We start from the raw sequence: 21,150 nt of genomic DNA on the forward strand, positions 1-21,150 counted from the left end.
CTCAGTTTCATCATTTTGGCTTTCAGGGAGAGTTCTGGTTTGACCCATTTGTTTGTCTTTTTGGCTGTCCTCAGCACTTTTCACCAGCACCACATCTCAAATGAATTGATTTATTTGTTATCTGGATATATGTATTTTTTTACCATCCAGTTCTCACATCCATACATGGTGATGGGGAATACTATGACACAGTGTTCTGGTGTCACCCGGTTCAGCAACTCATGGTGTCTCATACCACACCATACAGAATCCTCAGTACTATTGTTACTCATAAATCATAATTCCCATATATCACTGAATCTAATGGTAATATTTGTGACATAAACAACTGGCAGAATTAAATTTTATTTTATTTTTTATTTTTATTTTATTCATGGTATTTCTACCCTGTCTTTCAGCCCTAAAGGCTATCAGAGCGGCCTAACATTAAAATTACACCTTTAAATTACAATATCATATGCACAGAATTTACATATACATTGTTTAATGTGCTGAAAGTGAAAAAATTGATAAAATGTGATGTTTTATAGAAAAAATTTAAAAAATTAATTTAAAAATAAAAATAATAATTAAAAAAATTAAAACCTGGACCTCTCCTTTTTCCTCCCAGTGAACCTCATCCCACTCACATCATCTCTTCAGCATCTCTTGGGTGGTTTGCTTGTTGTCCCTGTTTGTTCCTTTGCCTCTTCATTGTTGCCTCTTTCTCCATACCTGCTAGCCTTCCCTTCCTCTTCCTCTTCCTCTTCCTCCCACTTGTCTCTTTTTCTGCCTAACTGTCCTCCCTCTCTCTTTCTTCCATGGCACATGTGGAGAAAAAAGCCTACTTCCTCTCCCTCTAGTTTGTTTTCATCCTTTCTTCCCACTTCTTATGGAAAAACTTGCAAATAATTAAATTCACAAATGTTAAATTCATGAATGAGGAGGGACAACTGTATATATTTTAATATAATTTTAAAAAATATGCTGAAAAATGAGGAACAAATGTACAATAGTTCTCTTGTGCACTCTTGGAAATCCCATGTCTTCCCAGCCACCAGATGCTTATGGAGTTTCCCTGATGTAAATCCTCAAGGACTCCTCAAGAGAGAGAGAAAAAATGAAACCACACTCTCATAGGGTTGCCATAATTCTCTACTATAAACCGGGACAAAACGTAGGACAAAATTTAGACCAAAATGTAGATTGTTTTTTATTTTTTACTTTTCTCACACAATTTAACATTTTAAAATTATTTTTTTATAAAGGCTGCAGAGCTTTGCAAATGTGAGGGAAAAAAGAGGATTTTTTTAAATCGCAAGGGAGGGAAGGAGAGAGGAAGGGAGGAGGGGACAGTGGCACCGTGTGCCTGCCATTAATGTGACTGCCCAGGGAATGGCTTTCCACACCTGGAGCATCACACTATTGGAACTCATTCATGGGTTTCCCCTCTGAATGAAAAAGGTGGCTGGGGGACGGGGCAGCTCCTGAAGGAAAGCGTTGTCATGAAATTGGTGTCACCTTGGGAATCATGGCTTAAAAGCCACATGTGATAAAGCCCATTCAAGGCTTTGCAAACAACTTGGTGAAACAAGATGTTTTGTAAGAGGCAAAAGAGCGTGTTTGCCATCCTCTCCATAAAGGACATCCTGTGTGTTAGCTCTCCTAGACTTGCAGGCAGACTGGGAGATCACCACAAAGATGTTCCAATGTGTTTCCAAAAGAAAACCAGGAGGGATATATACATGGAATATGGGGCTTCTGAGCTACCAGTTCTTCACAAGGTACAAGCGGGCCTGAAATGAGGATGTCAAAACGAACTAACTTCAGCTTTTTCACCAGTTTCTGATAATGCTGGTCTTGTACCCCATTTCCATCATAATGCCATACAGCTTGATGTCAAATTCCTAGAAAGCAAATTCTGTCATCTCATAAGACTGCAAATGGACAAATATCCGAATCAAAGCATCCACGTCCTCCTTTGAGAATGGAACAGAAATTCCAGTTGAAAGAGGGAAGGTGCCAATTAATTGCCTGAGAAAAGCAAGGCAGTTGCACTGTCACTTGATGGCCCCTGGCTATGAGTAGATCCATGATAAATTTCAAACTGATACAATGGCTGTTGTCAGCTGGCCAGATGAGGACATTTCCATTGGAAGCTATACCCAGAAAAAATACTATTATGCAGGGAAGCACCAGCACCCTTTTCACCCACATTATGCCCTTACTGTTTCTATTTGATTAATGATGGCACAAAAGCAAAGGCTGGACTCTTACAGGGTATTTTTGCCTTTCAAAGCATTTTAGGCTGGTTAAAAATTTCCAGCTTTGCTATTTCTTGGAATGAATTGCATCAATATAATGAAGGACTCTGAGTTAGAGCAAAATTCTGTCATGGATTACACAGTCTTATTATCAAGACACATAATTATTTTTCTACCTGGTTGAGAAAGTACAGTGCTTAAAGTACTGCTTTATTTCCCTTAGTAGCAAGAAAATCCATGGCTAATTCAAGAAGTATCTTCAGCTAACATCTCCTAAAGAGCCACCACAAATCCTCACATACGAAAAAAGTCAAGTAAATTGTTCTATTTGCCAGTTAAATTATTTATTAAAGCAATCCATACAATTAACACAATCAGGCAAACAAGTAAAACAAAATCAAACTTGCACTCTGTACTAGACATAAAAACACCCTTGTCACTTGGGAAGGAATAGAGCTTCTTCTCAGAAGATAGATGATATCAGATGGCCAAAAGCTGGTTAGGGGAGCAGAAAGACGTTCTTTGCCCAAACTGTTTCTGCACCATTCAATAAGGAAATGGAAACCAGGAACTAGATTCATGAACTGAAGACGGTGAGTATGCCACTGTCAGAATATAACAGTCATTCCTTCTACTCCAGAAAGGCCTCATACAAGATGCACAGTCTCAGCATACACAATCTCATCCAGGGACTGCCCCTTGTAGGCCAATGTACCACTCTCCACTAGACCCGTGACCTGGTTGTAAACCTGTAGCTAGAATAAGATGAGAAGTGACGTGTCTGATATGGTTTCTCCTGAGCCACATGTCAAATCACATCTAGTGAAGGATCAAAATATAATTAGAAAAAAGTGGGACATTCACATACCACAAAACCCAGAAATAACCCTTGTAAAGTGAAATGAGCCCCTTTCCCACATATATAAATATGGGAATAGCCCATAAAAGGTGAAGAGGAAAAGTACACATGAAATTCAAGTATAACAATATTAGTGAAGGGGGAGGGAATCAGATACCATGAAACTTGGAAGCAAAGCAAGCCCGCACTCCATCTTAATGCAGCAAATGCTCTATTACTAGCTATGTTCTCGGAGTTCATGTATGAACACATACAGATTTTGAATATACACACTGGTAAGGAATCTTTTAACCTTGGCAATAGTATCTCCTTGTAGTTTAAGGTGCCATCCCATTCTCCCAACTTTCTCTGTTTAGAAAGATAGCAGAAAGATAATGCTGCCTTTTGAGCATATAATGCATTGGTGGTGAATCTATGACACTTAGAGCTCTCTCTGTGAGTACATGCACCATCACCCCAGCACAGAGTCCGCCGGAGTTCGTTACTACAAAGTCAGAAGGACACAGCACTTTGTGATAAGTAAGTGGGTTTTGGGTTGCAGTTTGGGCACTCGGGCGGGTTACAGACCGCCAAGAAGCGGCGGTCTGGCTCCGCCTCAGCTTGCAGCGTCCAGGAACCGCAGCCTTTAAATGGCGTGGTTCCCGGACGCTGCAGAGAAGGAGCACAGAAATCGTACTCCTTCTCAGGAGTGCCAAAGGGCTTACTTGTAGCGTCACTTCCACCGAGCGACGTGCGGACGCAGAGAGTCCACTACGTCAAAATGGCGGTGCCCATATGAACAGGGCGCCGCCATTTTGTACAGACTAAGTCCGTGATAGGGTAAGGGGCGTCTAGAAGAGACACCCCTTTTTCAAACTGGGACGTCCTCAGGACGTCCCTAATGGTGGTCTGTAACACGCCTCGGTTTCTAAAATGTTCACTATCATTGTATAATGCAATGCCAGCTCAATAAGATTGTTTCACACTTTTGCCTTCCTGCACTCTGATGATTCTTGACCCTGGTTCCTTTCCTATGATTGGTACCTGAATGTGCCCTCTTGCCATACCCTGCTGCACATCTGTTCCCACCAGTAGCAATACAGCACCATTTCTTCCTGTCAGTATTCTCACCAGAAACCACAGGTACTCCTCTCTACCTTTCAGCTCTTTTCTATCTGCCCTCCTCTTCCAGTTTTTTTTAATTGTGCTATATCACCATTGCTGTATTGTGCAGTTTCTCCAACTAGCATATCACTACATTGCAATAGTATATGTGCAGGAGGCAATTGTAGGTGAAAGTGGTTTTCCCAGGGGGAGGCTCATCCATTGCACTCCAGGTGTGCTAACCCCTGCGATTTCCCCAAATGCGGGAAACTCAACTGCATAATTTGTGGTAGACACAGCACAGAGCCAAACGGGGAGAAAGGAAGAAAACTTCACTGCAGTAATGTTGGAGAATTACAGCACAAGCTCCCTTAAATGTGTGTGTTTAGCATAACACAATTATGATCCATTTTTTACAAAGATAGGAAAGATTGCCAAGCCAAAGGAGGAAAAGAATACCATCAATGGTAAACCTCACCATCCACCATGAAACATGGCTCTCTCTCCCCTTCTCCCAAGGACATTGATGCACATATTCCCAATGCCTTCCCCTCAAATCATTCAAATCACGCCTACACCAAACCCTCATAATACCATCTGACACCCCCCCCCCCCAAATTGTTATGAATTGGAATGAGATTTGTACACCAGAAACAGTAGTGGAACACTAGCAGGAAAGAGTCATCAGTGGATTATTTCCCAAGGGCCTTCCACCAGGAGACCAGTCAGGGAAAAACAACATTGTGTAAGGCAGGACTATAACTGCTTTGTGTGATAAGCTTCCAAAGCATATTGAACCCAATGACCTAGCCACATAGAATTATGTAAAAGAGGGAAACTTGCTGAATACACAAGGATCAAAATATCCAGAATTGTTATATTGGAATATAGGAAATATGCCAATGGCAAACAGTAAATAACATAAATAACTAGGTGACAGACTGTAGGTTGTTTGAGACCCAGCCTCGGTATGCTACAGCCTGGGTGTTTTCTCCCCTTCCTTTCTTCTCCATGGTCAGTGGTCTGTATTTCTTTTTCTCTACCTCTGCTCTTATATCAGATCCCACCAGAGAGATTGCCTAGGGCAGTCATGGCGAACCTTATAGGGACCAAGTGCCTAAAGTAAAAGGCCTTTGGCACCGGGTGTTACCCGGTGCAAAAGGTGGGACTTTGGGGGCAACAGGACATCCAGAAAGGATAAAGCAGCTCCTGGTCCTTCAGCTGCCTCACCTATATCCTCCTGTTCCTTTTCTTTTCCACCCTCTGTGTGCCAAAAAAAAAAAAAAAACACGGTTTTGTGTGCCATCTCTGGCACGCATGCCATAGGTTTGCCACCACAGGCCTAGGACAATCTTCCATGTTGCAATGCCTTTGACTGCATCCTTTTCTTAACATTAAATTGGACAGCTAATAAACATCCTTGCAATGTGGATCATGTCAACAAAAATATTTTTGCCAATATCATACTTAATTTCACTATCTGTGATGCAGTGATGTCTATGGGCATTCTTATGCAATGCTGAAGGAAAATGCAGCAACACTGGAGATTATTGCACCTGGAAACCTCACTGGAATAGACGCAGGATTAAAAAGTCAAAACCGGGCATTATCATATGCAGCCACAACTAGACAAGTGCAACCCATATGCAGCCCAGACCACAGCCGTGCTTATCCAGCGGCTCTTCAAAAATGGGAGCTTGCCATTTATGAAAAGCTACAGGATAAGCATGGCTGGGATCTGGGCTGCATATGGGTTGGATGCGCCTGGCCACAGCTGCGTGTGATAACACCCGGTTTTGACTTTTCAATCCTGCATCTATCCCAACAGAATTTCTGGGTGTGATGAACTCTATTGTCTTTGGGAGAGATGTATACAAAAGGCTGCAATATAGTCTATGTTCAGTTTCCCACACGATAAGAAAACATTCAACTCAGCTACTTCTTTAAAGTTCATGTACTGCTTTAACCTATATACTGAATGGTCTTGAACCTCCTGAAAAGATCTATCACTGAGAAATGAAATGACTAAGCTGGAGAAACCATTACAAAAAAAAGGGAGGAGAAGGAGGAGGATATCAGAAGCAAGGTTAGAGCTAGTCCAAGGAAACTATAAGAGAAATGCATAATTTAGAGACCATGAAACAATTTCTCACTATCATGATTTTTTTCTCATACATGCTTCTCCCTTGATAACTGCCATATTACCAAACATCTCAGGCTTCCATCTGCTAGTCATTAGATATAACAAAAGCAAATATGCACCAATCAGGCCTTATGAATGTTTATATTAAAAATACTGGAAATAGAACTGGGAACAGGTTCTTACCTAGAACATCACTATAATATTTATTCCAGTCTTTCAAGATAAAATGATGGAACAACATGTCTTGTGAGAGGTAAACAAACATGTTTGTCATCTTCTCCATGAAAGACATCTTGTCTGTGAGCCCTCCCAGGCTGGCAGGAACATAGGATGGAGGAGCTGGGAGACCACCACAAAGACGCTCCACTGTGTTTCCAAAAGAGAATCGGAAAGAATATAGAAATGGAACATGAAGCTTCTCAGCTAGCAGTTCCCCACAAGGCATGCCAGGATCAGAAATAAGGACATCAAAAGCAGCTGAATCCAACTTCTCCAGCAGCTTTTCATTCAACAAAACCTTGTCACAGAAAGATTTGTATCTGTATATTAATTCCATCATAAAATCATACAACTTGATGGAAAATTCCCAGAAAGTACGTTCGTGCTTCTCATAAGACCATGTATAGATGAAGTCCTGTATCAGAATATCCATATCCTCCTTTGAGAATGGAACAGAAATCACTTCCGGGTGAAAAGAGGAAGATACACTTGAATTAACTTCCTGGAAGAAGGAAGGCAGTAGCACTGTCACTTGGTGGCCCCTGGCTGCAAGCTCATGTATGATAAATTTCATGTTCATCCAATGGCTATAGTCAGCTGGCCAGATAAGAACATTCCCACTGGAAGCTGAGCCCAAAAGGTTCACCATGATCAAGGGCACAATCAGCACCCATTTCACAGACTTTCTGCTCCTGCTTTTCTCTGCTTGGTTCATGGAGCTGCAAATGGACAGAATGGGCTTTGAACGGGGCACGCTTGCATGTAAAACATATCAAGTTTACCTTTGTCGTTCATTGGCATGGACACTATCAAAAAATAAAGGACTGTGTACTAGGACAAAATCCTATCATGGATTACACAGCCTGATTCTGTCAAAAGGCCAAAACACATAATTATTATTCCACCTGTGGGAATTCAAGAAACATCCTCCGTGTTCAATACTGCCTTTACCCTTTTATCTGCTGTATATTGAACTTCTCTGCCTGAAACAAACATTTCTTTCAGCTAACCTACAATTCCACAAGACCAATAACATTCTCATATGAAGCAGATGGCATTATCTGGAATACAGTGGTACCCCGGGTTACGAAATTAATTCGTTCCGCGGTTAATTTCGTAACCCGAAATACCTTCGTAAGCCGAATTCCCATAGGCGCTAATGGAAAAATAGCTCTCTGCTGCCCTCCGGTGGCGGAAAATAGCGCCGCGGTTTTTTCGTAACCCGAAGAAACCTTCGTAAGCCGAAGCAATAAATCCCTATGGGATTTTTTCGTATCCCGAAAAATTCGTAACCCGGCGCATTCGTATCCCGGGGTACCACTGTATAACTGTTTCGAAATGTGCCCCACATATATACATTGTAGCTGTCAGTTCCTAATTGATCAAAAGGTAGAGATTGCTTCTAACCAGTAACGGATAATAGGTACACTCTCTAAATGCCCTCCTACAATTGGATGGTAAGCCACATGGGGATGTATATGGCGACACATTTGTCACTGAAGGGGATCCTGAAGGTCACTTTTCAATCAATTTATGATATTTTTAAAGAACTCTTTGGGGGGAAAAACAACTTAACACACACACACCCAACACCCAAAACAAACCTACAGAATGTCACTTTGGTCTGTTACAGACTGCCAAAATAAAGCTGCTTCAGGTCTCTTTGGAGGTATGCTGTTTAAATGATGCATGCATCCTAAGAATCTGGAAGCTGCACCAAAGCTGCACTCCAGTGCTTAGGAATGGAGTGTGGCTTTGGCTTGACCTCTGGACTCGTAAGACTCATGCATCATTTAAACAGCATACCTCCAAAGAGACCCAAAGCAGCTTTATTTTGGCAGTCTGTAACAGGCCTTTGAAACTAATAATTAAATTTTGCCCATCAGACTGACAAAATATGTCTTTACATTATGTTTACAATGGAACCACTGTTTACAGTGGAATCATTTCATATTTCTAACCACTGCATGAGTGAGAAGCTCATTGAAAACACAGCAACATTGGACTTGGGGAAGGGTATGCAAATGTTTCTCCAGAGTTTTCTCCAGCATTTACCTTGCCCCTTATGCCTGAAGTTATGCAGGGTTTTGTTTTCTTTTTCCATTTTATGTTCATTCAGTGTGAAAAATGCCTGCTTGGTTATCATAGTAGGAAACCTTTTACACAACAAGAGTGATAAAAGAAAAGTATCAGCAGAAACTGTGAGAGGGAAGTGGGGTTTAGAAGTCATGAAACAACTTCTCTATGCTAATGAATTCTTAGGGGTTGCTCCAATAGAAAACCACATACTGATACACATATGCAAACCAGATATGTGGCTGAGAAAAATAGTATAATTAGAAGTAGGAGGAAGCCCTTGCCTAAAACATAACTATAGTATTTATTCCAGTTTTCAGACAACTTGTTGTCTTGTAAGAGGTGAAAGAGTATGTTTACCAGCTTCCCTGTGACTGCAACCCGCCATCCTCTCTGTGACTGTAATCTCCTCACCATAGCAAAAATAGTCACATGGAGATCTACTCTAGGATGAGCCATTCTCCCTTCCACTTATTGAAAAGCCCCTGAAGCTTCTCCACATGGCCATTCCAAGGCTCATGGCAAGCAGGAAAGATTGCAGAAGCCTCTGAATATATCACCATATATGTGTGTATGCGCCTTCAAGTCATCTGTCTACTTTTGGTTGACCCCATGACTTTCATAGGGTTTTCTTAGGCAAGGAATTCACAGAGGTGGTTTTGCCAGTTCCTTCCTCTGAAATATAGTTTTACAGCACCTGTTTTTTATTGGCGGTTTCCATCCAAGTATTAATCAGGGCTGACCTCTGATTAGCTTGTAAGATCAGACAGGATCTAGTCCCTTTAGGGTAGTTAGGACCTTTAATCACAAAAGTTATGCACGAAATGATTAAAGCAGTCCTGAAAATCCTGAAGGACCCCAGCAGATCTCAATGTTCATGTCATCATTTTGTATCTTGTTATGAAAACGTAGTAAGACACTCTACAATCCTGTCTGCTCATAATCATGCCTGCTCACTGCAAAGCACAGAATGGCTGTATGGTGGGGACTTTGAGTGCTGTGGAGGGAGGAAAGGTATGCCAACTCCCAAAGCACCCAAAAAAGACCATCCGCATGCATAAGGGATGCAAATGTCCCCAATAAGATGACAGCCCCTGTTTGTTATCCTCTCTACACTGGCAGACACGTACAGTAGTGGAGCTGGGTCATGATACACTTAGCATACAGATTAAACACACAGTGATAAAATTAAGCCTTGCAGGACCCCTTGCCAATTGGAAAATATTCTGTTTCTCCATATTCTGTCTTGATGGTATCCTCTTATCCTGAGCAAAGTTTACATACTTGGACAATCAAACATTGTGGTTCATCCATTTCTTTAACAACAACCCATAGTTTACATACTTGGACAATCAAACATTGTGGTTCACCCATTTCTTTAACAATGACCCATAGTTTACATACCTGGACAATCAAACACTGTGGTTCACCCATTTCTTTAAGAACGAGCCATAGTTTTTCATGCTCTATACAATCAAAGACTTTGCTATAATGTATGATGCACAGGCTTGTTTTCTTTTGAAATCCTTATGATCCCTAGTGCCTCTTCCTTCTCTGAACCCCGCTTGGACATCTGACATTTGAAGGAGATGCTTTCTTCTAAAAACACATGATAGTGTCCCGTACACATGAAATATTAATCTTTGCTTGACCAAATGCAGCTTTAGGTCTAAAGAAGTTGTAGATGTTGAAGCTATAGCAATTTTTGCATTGGTAAATTTGCACAGAACCATCTAAGTTGAGTGGTTCACTCAACTCTAACTTCACTAACAACACATTTAATGTTTTCCAACAGACATTTATAAGCTTGACTTGTTGGTTTCAGTTTCTCTAAGGATAAAATTATGGCCTTGAATCCTGTTGGGGATGTACATCTTTGTAAGTGGTCTTATGTATATGGGAATTAGAATTGCGCAGTTGCATAATATTCATATCAACTAGGGGGCTGTTATATTACACTGTAGCAGAGACAACAAAGAGCTAGATGTGCATTGGTGCTTGATGCACACCAGGACCAATGCACAATAGGACCAATGTGTACTAGTCTCAATGTGCATTGCATCAGGCCTTGCTAGTGTTCTATTATGCATATTTGCAATTCAGTAAAAAGATTTCTTAGTGCCTCTGCTATGTAGCTAGATATATGTAATGGTATGGAAGGTAACAAGTCATATAGGATTCCAGCAAACATTTCCAACACAGCTGTGATGGATGACACACTCAGAGCTGATGGTCTGCATACAGACACTAAAAGATATTGTAACTGTAAATATTGCCACAATAGACTTGTGGGGAACTAGTAAGTAGGCGCAATATTGAAAACAGCAAACTTCATTGTCAAGACCAATCAATTGATTCAAAGTACAAACCTCATAGTCAATCCATTCCTTCCATCAAAGGAATTGTTTACTAATCTTCAAATTAGTTAGACACTTTCTATAAACCCTCCTTTTCTCAGATATGCCTTCTTTTTTAAAAAACTAAAATGCTTGCTCAGATGAATTTTTTTAATGTCTGGGGATTTTTTAAATGTCTGCTGTTGCTTTGCCTCCTGGATATTAGGAATACAGTCATCCCTCCATATTTGCGGCTTTGATATTTGCGAATTTGATTATTCACGGATTTCATTAATATGTTCTCTCTAGGACTGTCTAGGTCCTCCAGTGCAACTCTGTGGTCAACTTTAACTAAACGTTGCACTGAAAGACCTAGAGATCCCTAGAGAGAATACTCTACTAGGCATTTGTAGCTACTCAAGTGCCGTTCTATGGTCAGTGTATGTTGGACATTGACCACAGAGTTGCACTGGAGGACCTAGAGATTCCTAGAGAGGTGTCCTCTCAGGGAAAAACATGGTGTATTTGTTATTTGCGGTTTTTCCATATTCACAGGGGTCTTGTTCCCCTAACCCTAGCGAATATGGAGGGACAAGTGGATTTCTAGTAGCCATGGCCACATCTTACATAGAAGAGATACTTTTTTGTTGTTTTTAGTAAAATTATTTAATAAATCACATGTTGCTTATACGTTACCCCTTTATTCTACAAAACAAAAGAAGAAAAAAGCAAGACAAAAAAACTTTTCAATCTCCCATCTAGAAATGATTTTAAATTTTCTGACTACATTTCAGTATCCCTTCTCTCTCCATGTTCTTTCTACTTCCTTATCTGTCCTATTCACTACTTTTATTATCTAGATACAAAATTAATCTTTCTTTCTATCAGTTCATAACCTTAATATCAAATATATCTGTACTATTCCATAATTACCAGGTTAACCTGCTATTTTCCTTCTCAATTTTTCTCTTCTGTGTTCATAATATAATGCTAGTCAATTATGTATAAATATGTTATATCTTGTCATTAACATTCCTCAAAATTTAAAACAGATGTTCACCCTATTTCTTTTTCCAAAATCTTTTATTATTTATTATTTGTTTTATTTCCAGGTTTTATTTCCACCTTTCTCCACAATGGGATCAAGTGGTTACAATATATTAAAAAAGACAGAGCTAAAAGTTGATTACAAAGTTAAAAAAAATAAGTAAATACTACCAACATTAAATAAAGATTTTAAATTTATTTAAAATTATTATTTATATTATTATTATTATATTATTATTATATTATTATCCTTTATTTATAAGCGCTGTAAATAGAGATATAACAGAAACAATCCATTTGAGACTCCTCCAATTGCCCTGGCACAATACTAGGGAATTTACTTTCACCAATCCTTCTGACAGTTAATTGTCTTTTCTTTGATTAGTTTCATTAATCGATCAATTTCTGTGAGACTAAGGATTTCACTAGCCAATCATCAATGTTGAATCTTTTCTTTCCACTTCTGGACAGATAGTATTAATGTGGCTGTGACTATATAAATTATAATTTTCTCATGTTGTTTTTCATTTCTCCCCTGTCATATTCAACAACAGCAACAAAATTCTGGCCACATTGAGATCTTAATTTTTAGAATTTTCTCCATCATCTTATGAATTTGAATCCAGAAATAAGCAAACAAACAAACAAATATTGCCATTTCACAGTGCCACCACATGTGAAAAAATGTACCTTCCCCCCCACCCACATTTCCAACATTCGTCCTTGCCACGTTTGTATATTTTTGTTAAACTCTCTGGTGTTAGATACCATCTTTAAAGAAACATTATATAGTCATTTTCTTTCAAACCATTACATAGTATGTTTTTTTAAAATTTTTTATTCCAGTTCTCCCCCCCCCCCCAAGATACACACACACATTTTTCTAATGCTATAGTCTGGCTTATATTCTGCACCTAGATGATCATACCTTCTTTTATTCTTTCTTCTTTTATTATTCTTCCATCTCAATTTTAGTATCTATTTGTAGATTTTAAAAAATGTGATCATTTTGCATAAAAACAAATCTTCAAATTCTGTCTTTTCTGTTTCTATTCTTTGCACGTTTTCATCCGTTTTAACATATTTAATCAATATGTCTATCCACATATTTATTACATCCACATGGAGGCTTTCAAAAAGGCGACTAAAACCCTTCTCTTATGGCAGGCCTACCCAGACTGAAAATTGCCCAGAACCGATTGAACCTTTTCCAACACCTCTTTCATCGCGGATTGTGCAATAATTGTGATGTGTTGTTATATATTTTAACTGTGCCCTACTATGTAATTTGAAATTTGGGTGGGAGGGTTAGGCAGGGTTTTTGTGGGTTTTAATGTTTGATCTTTATGTACTATATAATGTTGTTACCCGCCTCGATCCCCGAAACGGAAGAGGCGGGATATAAATAAATATTTCATTCATTCATTCATTCATTCATTCATTATATATTATTATATATATATTATATTATTATATATAAATAGCCACATATTTATTCAATTTATTCTATATATGAGAGCCATCATGGTGTAGCGGTTTGAGCGTTGGACTGCAACTCTGGAAATCAGGGTTCTATCCCCTGCTCAGCCATGGAAGCCCACTGGGTGACCTTGGGCGAGTCACACATTCTCAGCCCCAGAAAACCTTAGGATCACCATAAATCAGAAAAGACTTGAAGGCACACAACAATAATTCAGTGTATAGAGAGCACTTCCACTTTGTGCCATCTTACTGTTTAACAAGAAGCACAATGGGAGAATTCTCCTCTATTTCAAAGGAGACATTTAGCTTGCCCAGGATGCTGCATGTCCAGGCCTAAAGAGGGTGAAAGAAACACGTGTGTGTTTGTGTGTCTGTGTGTCTCTATGTGTGTGGTGGGAGGGGAGAGAGAACAATATTTTCTTTTCTCAGCTCTCCAGCTTTCACGTTAACATAATCATCACTCTCTATATGAGTATGTGTGTTTATAAAACAAGTGGCTCTTTTACAACCTTCTCTTCCCAAATCCTTTCTTACCTCTCCATCTCTCCCTTGTAGGTATTCTCCCTTCCTCCTATGCTCACCTATCTTTTTACGTGTATGCCTTGCTAGTCTTAATCCTCTCGAACCTTCTGCAAAAAATAGATCTACAGGCCTTTATCACCCCTGTCACTAAGGAAGTAAATAGTTAACCTAGCAAAATAGTTAAAGGAAAAGATTGAAGAATTAAAAAAAAAACAGAATAGGGGACAAGCAGAGTGTAAGGACATTATGAGAAAAATGCTTAATTTAGAGACCATGGAACAATTTCTCACTATCACGATTGGTTCTCATACATGTCCAACCCTTGATAGCTGCCATATTACCAAACAAACACTGCAGTCATTCAAGATAACAAAAACAGACATGCACAGACCAGAATGTGGGCATTAAAAATACTGAGAACGGAACTGGGAACAAGTTCTTACCTAGAACATCACTATAGTATTTATTCCAGTCTTTGAGGAGAAAATAGTGGAAGAAGATATCTTGTGAAAGATAAACAAACATGTTTTCCATCCTCTCCATGAAAGACATCCTGTCTGTTAGCCCTCCGAGGCTGGCAGGCACATAGGATGGAGGAGCTGGGAGACCACCACAAAGACGCTCCATTGTGTTTCCAAGAGAGAACCGGAAAGAATACATAAATGGAACATGAAGCTTCTCAGCTAGCAGTTCCCCACAAGACGTGGTTGGGTCTGAAAGAAGGACCTCAAAAGCAGCAGACTCCAACTTTTGTAGCAATTTCTCATTCAACAAAATCCCATCACAGAAAGATTTTTGTATGTCAGACATCTCCATTATAAAGTCATAGAACTTGGTCGAAAATTCCCAGACAGATATTTCATGCTTCTCATAAACCCATAGGTAGAAAAGGTCTTGCAGCAAAGTATCTGTGTCCTCCTTTGAGAATGGAAGTGGGATCACTTCTATTTGAAAGGGGAAAGAGGCATTTGAGTTAGCTGCCTGGAAGTATGAAGGCATTAGCACCGTCACTTGATGGCCCTTGGCTGTGAGCTCATGCAGTATAGATTTTACATTTATCCAGTGGCTGTAGTCAGCTGGCCAGACAAGGACATTCCCACTAGAAGCTGAGCCCAAGAAAAACACCATTATCAAGGGTGCACTCAGCACCCATTTCGCAGACATTGTCGTCTTGCTTCTTTCTGCTTGACAAATGATGTGGGAAAAGGAAAGGCTGGGCTCTTTCAGGGCACCCTTGCATTTCAAAACAATTCAGAATGAGTCACCCCTTGGCACAGACACTGTCAAGAAGGTGTTGGACTTTGTGCTAGAGCAAATTCCTGGTATAGATCACACAGGCTGAGAAACAATTTCTGTGCCACTCTATTTGCTGTATCTTGAACTACTATCAACAAGTTAAAAAAAAAACCACAGTTAACAGATAGCTCCACAGTGCCCAGAACATTCTTACACGAAGCAAATGATATTGTTTACCATCCATGTCTCGGTTGCCCTTGGATTGCCTTCAAATCAGACTACAATTCCCAAGCTCCTTTCCTGGCTGCAATTTTTTCCTCCTTCTGGGTGTGGAGGGATTTTCTCTCCTCTCCGAGTAATTCTGGAACTGTTTTGGGAATGAAGCAGCCCTCCCTCCCCACAGACACACATCCACATTGCTTCCCTGCCTCCTCCTCTCAGCCTTTCCTGTCTCTTTCCCTTTGCAAAACTCATCCTCTCCAACTGGAGGGAAGGGATTGGCTCTCCCTTTCTCTCTCACGACCCTGTCACAGGGTTTTCTTGGCAGGTTTGTTCAGATGGGGTTTGCCATTGCCATTTTCTGAGGCATCTAAGAGAGTGTGACTTGCTCCAGGGCAGCCAGTGGGATTCGATCCCTGCCTTCTAGGGTCGTAGTCCAATGCTCAAACCAAGTACAAGGTTGCTTTGGACTGGTTTTGAATTGACGGATTGCCTAAATAATGTGAAATGAAGGGTAATGAATGAACAAATAACGTGAAACAAGGCAAGTGCACGGGAACCGGAGGCAAGTCCTGCCAGAAGTGTAAAAAGGTCACTATCCGATTTTGCCCTCACTGCGCATGTGTAGGGATACAGTCGGCCCTTCTTATACACTGATTTTTTTATACATGAATTTAAGCATACATGGTTTGAAAATGTTCCAAAAAAAGTATAAATTTACCTTGATTTTCCATTTTTTTATAAGGGACACCATTTTGCTATGTCATTATATTTAATGGGACTTGAGCATACACGGATTTTGTTATACACGGGGGATCTTGGAACCAAACCCCAGCGTATAACAAGGGTCCACTGTACTAATTTGAATTCTAGACTACGAAGGATATGTACTCATATGATAATTACTTTTGCATTCGCACTACTTTGGCTTTGGGATGGGCACTGTGTTCTTCTGTGCGTTTGATAACCATCAGCGTAATAGAGTTCATTTTCAAATTGGCCCTACTTTCTTTTCTTTCAAAATTGAGAGACATTCCTCCTGTGTGATAATGTCCAGGGTCGCCTTAGAGTTGCCATAAGACGGAAATGACTTGAAAGCACACAATAACAATAACACCCCAAGTAAAGCTAGAGATTTACAATCTTTAGAATGATGTGGCCCTACAGGAGAAAGAATCTAAAACTGGTAGTAATTTTTTGTCAATGGGGAACTGTGGTGTTTGTTTTATTATTATTTGGTTAACTTTGTCATTTACTTTTGTATTATATTGTGTTTTTGCATTATCCATTGTGTTAACTGTATTTGGTTTTAACACATACTGGGTTCCATATTAGGAGTGGATAAAATTATTATTTATTTAATAAATATATAGATTTTTATTCTGAATGGAGCCAGAATATTGCTAAATGCCACTTATTTGTTGTACAATAAAACTTTTTTTCCCCACATCTCTGTTTGGATATATTTAAACAATTAATATGGACAATCAGTCATGTAATACCAAACAGAATCCAACATTAAACATGTCTGCTTGTGCAGTACAATAATCACCTATATCTCAGTTCAAATTGAAAATTAAGAAGTTCACAGCAATAGATGCCAGATATATTAACAAACTCAAACTGGATACAGGAGGTGTGATGCAAGGTACCTTTAAGACACAGCCCTTAGTCATATCAGCTGTAGTGTATATATACTATTAAGAGAGCTGGAGAGGGATTGATTGTTCTCTCTTCCTCATCTCACTCTCCTGGGACTGGCTGTGCTCAGTAGCCTAAGGATGAATAAACTTACTGCTCCTACATGAAGATTGGACTCTGTGTGGATTCTTATAAGATTGGATTCCAACAGCAGACATCACAGGAGGAGATGGTAAAAGAAGAAAAGAAGAATAAGTAAAAATATAACAAAGAGGGATAAAAATATACAATATTTTGTCATGTATACATCAAAATCCTGTCCAGAACCCTATGGCATCTCACTGGTCACTTCAGGGTGAAGAGGAGCCACTGGTGAGCACCCTTTCGGTTCAGCTGTTAGTAATTTGAATGTTAAATGAGGATCCTGAGTGACCAAGCTTTGAAAACATGCTCAGTCATAGAAATCCACTGGGTGACCTTAGGCAGGTCATAGTCTCTCAGCCTTAGAGGAAGGCAATGCCAAATCTTATCTGAATATATCTTGCCAAGAAAACCCCATGGTAGTGTCAACATAAAATGGAGTCAACTCGAAGGCACATGACAAGAACAACAAAGCTTCTCAGATATGGTATCAAAGCTGTTTATCTTCTCAATAAACTGGAAGTATCCATAAAAATCATAGATGAAGAGCAAACTTCTGTAAAGGAGTCATGCTGCCAACTTCTTTCTTTCAGTTAGTCTCAAAGGTGCTGCAAGATCTCTCTACATTCTGATTCTACAGATTAACACAGCTATATCTTTACAGGACCCACAAAATGATTATTCACAGTCAATCAGCAGCAACTTGGTGATAAGACCAAGTAAGAGCTAGTACAGACTGGCACAATATTCTGGCTTCCTGGTGACATGGCATACACACAATGCATGTCCTGATGCTGCCCCAAAGCTGGTGTTACGCCACTCCACTGCCCTCACAGAGGCAGCAGTGCACCGTTTAAACACCACATGCTTCAGGAGCACTGAAAAGCCACAGCGGTGGCAGAAAAGGCAGCATTTTTCCAGCACAAAAAGAGCAGCATTTTGCTGCTACCTTTTGAGCCAGAAAAAAGCCAGATCGGGACCATGGGGTGCGGCTGCCGCTGACTTGATCTGGTGCTCAAAGAGGCAGCATTAAGCCGCCCCTATTTCAGCTCTAAGATAAAGATGATAAGATCAACATTAATAAGTAACATATTTGTATAATGCAGAAATGACATGACCAAAATTAAAAGGCTTAAGACATACGCTAGCATAAGCTTTCAAGACAATCTACTTCAGCAAATGCAAGTAGATTGTAGGTGCAAGTGGACTGTAGTCCAAAGAACTTATGCTAGCATAAAGCAACTAGTTTAAAGGTGCTGCTGGATTCCTCTATGCCTTTTTATGCTAAAACACAGCTGCCCATTTGAGTACCATGACCAAAATAGCTTGCACATTAGAGTACAATGGAGCTTTAACAAAAGAAGTCATATTTATAATGAAATTAAATATTGACATATTAGGGACCCCTTTCTGTTTAGTTTTTACATTAGTGCTATCGTTCAAATTGATCCAGCACAACTTTCCACAGACGAACAATTACAGACAGAAAACTGGACACATCATTATACACTAAATATATAGTGCTGGTGTCATTCTCCCAGGCTGACTTTGTCAGATGTGATTCTGATTTGGTTTGACATCACTTTACTGCCATGGCTCAATGCTATGGCAGTCTTGAATTTGTAGTTTTGTGAGATATTTAGCTTTCTCTGTCAGAGAGCTCTGGTGCCCCAACAAGCTACAAATCCCAGGATTCCACAACTCGCGTTGTTCCTTTCATTGCTTGTTGCTTTAGTAAATCCACTCAGATTGCCTTTAAAATTGCTCAAAATGTACTTTACTTTAATTACTTTAAAAAGTAACTAAAAGTAATGTAAAAGGTAAAAACATTACCTATTACACTAAATTAATGCTTGTCATTCCTATTTGTTACAGGGATTTTGAAATTTCACTTCAGTGTTGTTACACTCTTGTTACCAAAATAAGTAATTCATTACAGATAACTACATTATTTGCAACTTGTGGCTTCTGGGCTATGACTATTCCATCTCTTCTCTCTTCAGAGAACCATGAAGCTAAATACATTCTGTCCAGCAGGAGAGTATGTTAGGAACAATTGGTGTTGATTGCTTCAGACTTGTTATTCCAGAGATCACTCTGTACTTTAACAGAATTGTCAGCAAGAAGCTCCCCACAACCCATGAGGACTCTACCAGAATCCATCAGTCTTTTAGATACAGATCTTTATCTTTTAGTCACCTCTCAGTGATTCCTAGTATCATTAGCCCTGTTATTCTCGTGAACTATCTGGTTAGGGTGAACCTTGAGAATCTATCTCCAGTCAAAAGGGTACTGATCTTTTCATGACAATGAATTTATTTTTTAATCCTCCCACTAACAGAGAATTCATCTCTGATCTGCCATGTGTTCCCTGAGGATTAAAAAATAAATCCATTGTCAATCAATCAATCCATCAATCTTTATTTATGGTCTTTGGTCAAAAGTATCACAAAGTTGTATGGATATTAATAGAATGCTTGTATCCATTGTCGTGCACAATAATCCATTGTCATGCACAGATTAGTGCCTTTTAGCCTCGAATTATGTTCTCAAGATACATCCCAATCAGCGAGTTCAGAAGACAGTTGGATACTGAGACTATTATAGTGTCTATAATAGTCCTGAGCTCCACCATTAGTTGAAGTTTCCTAGAAATAATTTTCCCAACCTTACCCAACGAGAACTTAGTCACATATGTCAACGGGTAAGCTCTTCCACACAGTCAAGTAAATATGGCCACCAATAGACTCTTTTTGGTTTCAGCACTGTGTTTTTAAAACTGGAAAATAAGTTGCGAGTTCAAACAGAATAGTGATATGGAGCAAAAGAGGGGGACGTGAAGACTTGTGAAAAATGCTATGGGATTGAATTCTGTTTCATTGAAGAAAATAATGATCTACAGAATATACAAGAGCCAACAAGAGTTAACCAACATCTGCAAAGTGCAGGATGAAACCCAAGATGTACATTCCCAAGGCTTGGGCGGGTGTGTGTGTAAGAGAAAGACTGTGTTCACATATCACAATTGGTGGTTATATAAAGCTTTTTAATCCTGCAGAGCAGATTAACTAGAATCTTAAACACCAAAGAATTAAAACCAAGAGGCTGGGTATAAATGAAACTGATTCTGAGCCCACATGTTCTTTATGACACCTAGAGCACTGATGTATGCTTTAAAAAAAATGTCTGCATGCAAAAGAAAGTACAAGTTACGTAAGTCTGTCTCCAGGTACCCAAAACACCTAAATCTTTGAAGCAACTGAAATTAAGAGCATATTTACTGTCCCGTTCTTTAAAATTATTATCATTATGGTGGCAGTTACGGTACATAGGTAGTTTGGAGGACACTGTAGAAGAGCTAGCCTGTAATTCCTTGTATAACACCCCTGCCCAGAGTGTACTACTGAAGATGGGCCTTACAGGTACTGCTCAATCTGGGTCACAGAATGTGTGCCTGAGTATATTCGGGCTACCCCTGTGTTCCTGGGGAAGAAGAAGAACCTTACACTGGGGACAAAAGCTGCTCCTTTTTCCCAGGTGTGCAAGGATAGCTAGAATGCTCCCAGGTCTCAACTACCACCTCAGCCTGGGACACCTGCACGGAGTGACAGCAACCATAGTGATACCACTGCCTTGAAAAGTGCGTGTACACATTTTCCTCATTTTTAGACATATTTTGTACAATTGTAGCTGATGTTTAGTGCGCCATGCATAATGAAATCACTAGGCACCGCCCTTTGTAAATCATCCATGTAACACCACTAAGACCTACCCCACATCACAAGAGATAATCCCAAGATTTTTGCCCCTGAGGTTTCAGACAATCCTATTGGTGGCCAAAGGGACGGAGCTGTGTCCACAATCCTTCTCCCCACAGCTGCTGTTGCACAGCTGGGGAGGAAG

At 39.8% G+C, this 21,150-nt stretch overlaps 1 protein-coding gene and 1 pseudogene across 3 annotated transcripts in view; one reads left to right on the forward strand and one right to left on the reverse strand.

Moving 5' to 3' along the window:
* Positions 1 to 21,150, reverse strand: part of LOC121935791 (UDP-glucuronosyltransferase 2A1-like) — a 56,018-nt gene that overhangs the window by 32,535 nt on the left and 2,333 nt on the right. Inside the window, exon 2 of one of the 3 annotated variants that reach the window (XM_042477675.1) lies at positions 14,454 to 15,086. The exons of 1 other annotated variant lie outside the window; for it this stretch is intronic. In XM_042477675.1, the coding sequence (XP_042333609.1) occupies positions 14,454 to 15,086 (633 nt within the window). Of the gene's footprint in view, positions 1 to 6,511; positions 7,267 to 14,453; positions 15,087 to 21,150 lie in introns of those variants that run through there. One more of the 3 variants, XM_042477676.1, reaches the window with a different exon arrangement.
* LOC121935817 lies at positions 4,351 to 4,485 on the forward strand (annotated as a pseudogene).

This window comes from Sceloporus undulatus, chromosome 6 (assembly GCF_019175285.1).
Source record: "Sceloporus undulatus isolate JIND9_A2432 ecotype Alabama chromosome 6, SceUnd_v1.1, whole genome shotgun sequence".
In the NCBI taxonomy this organism is placed as follows: domain Eukaryota; kingdom Metazoa; phylum Chordata; class Lepidosauria; order Squamata; family Phrynosomatidae; genus Sceloporus; species Sceloporus undulatus.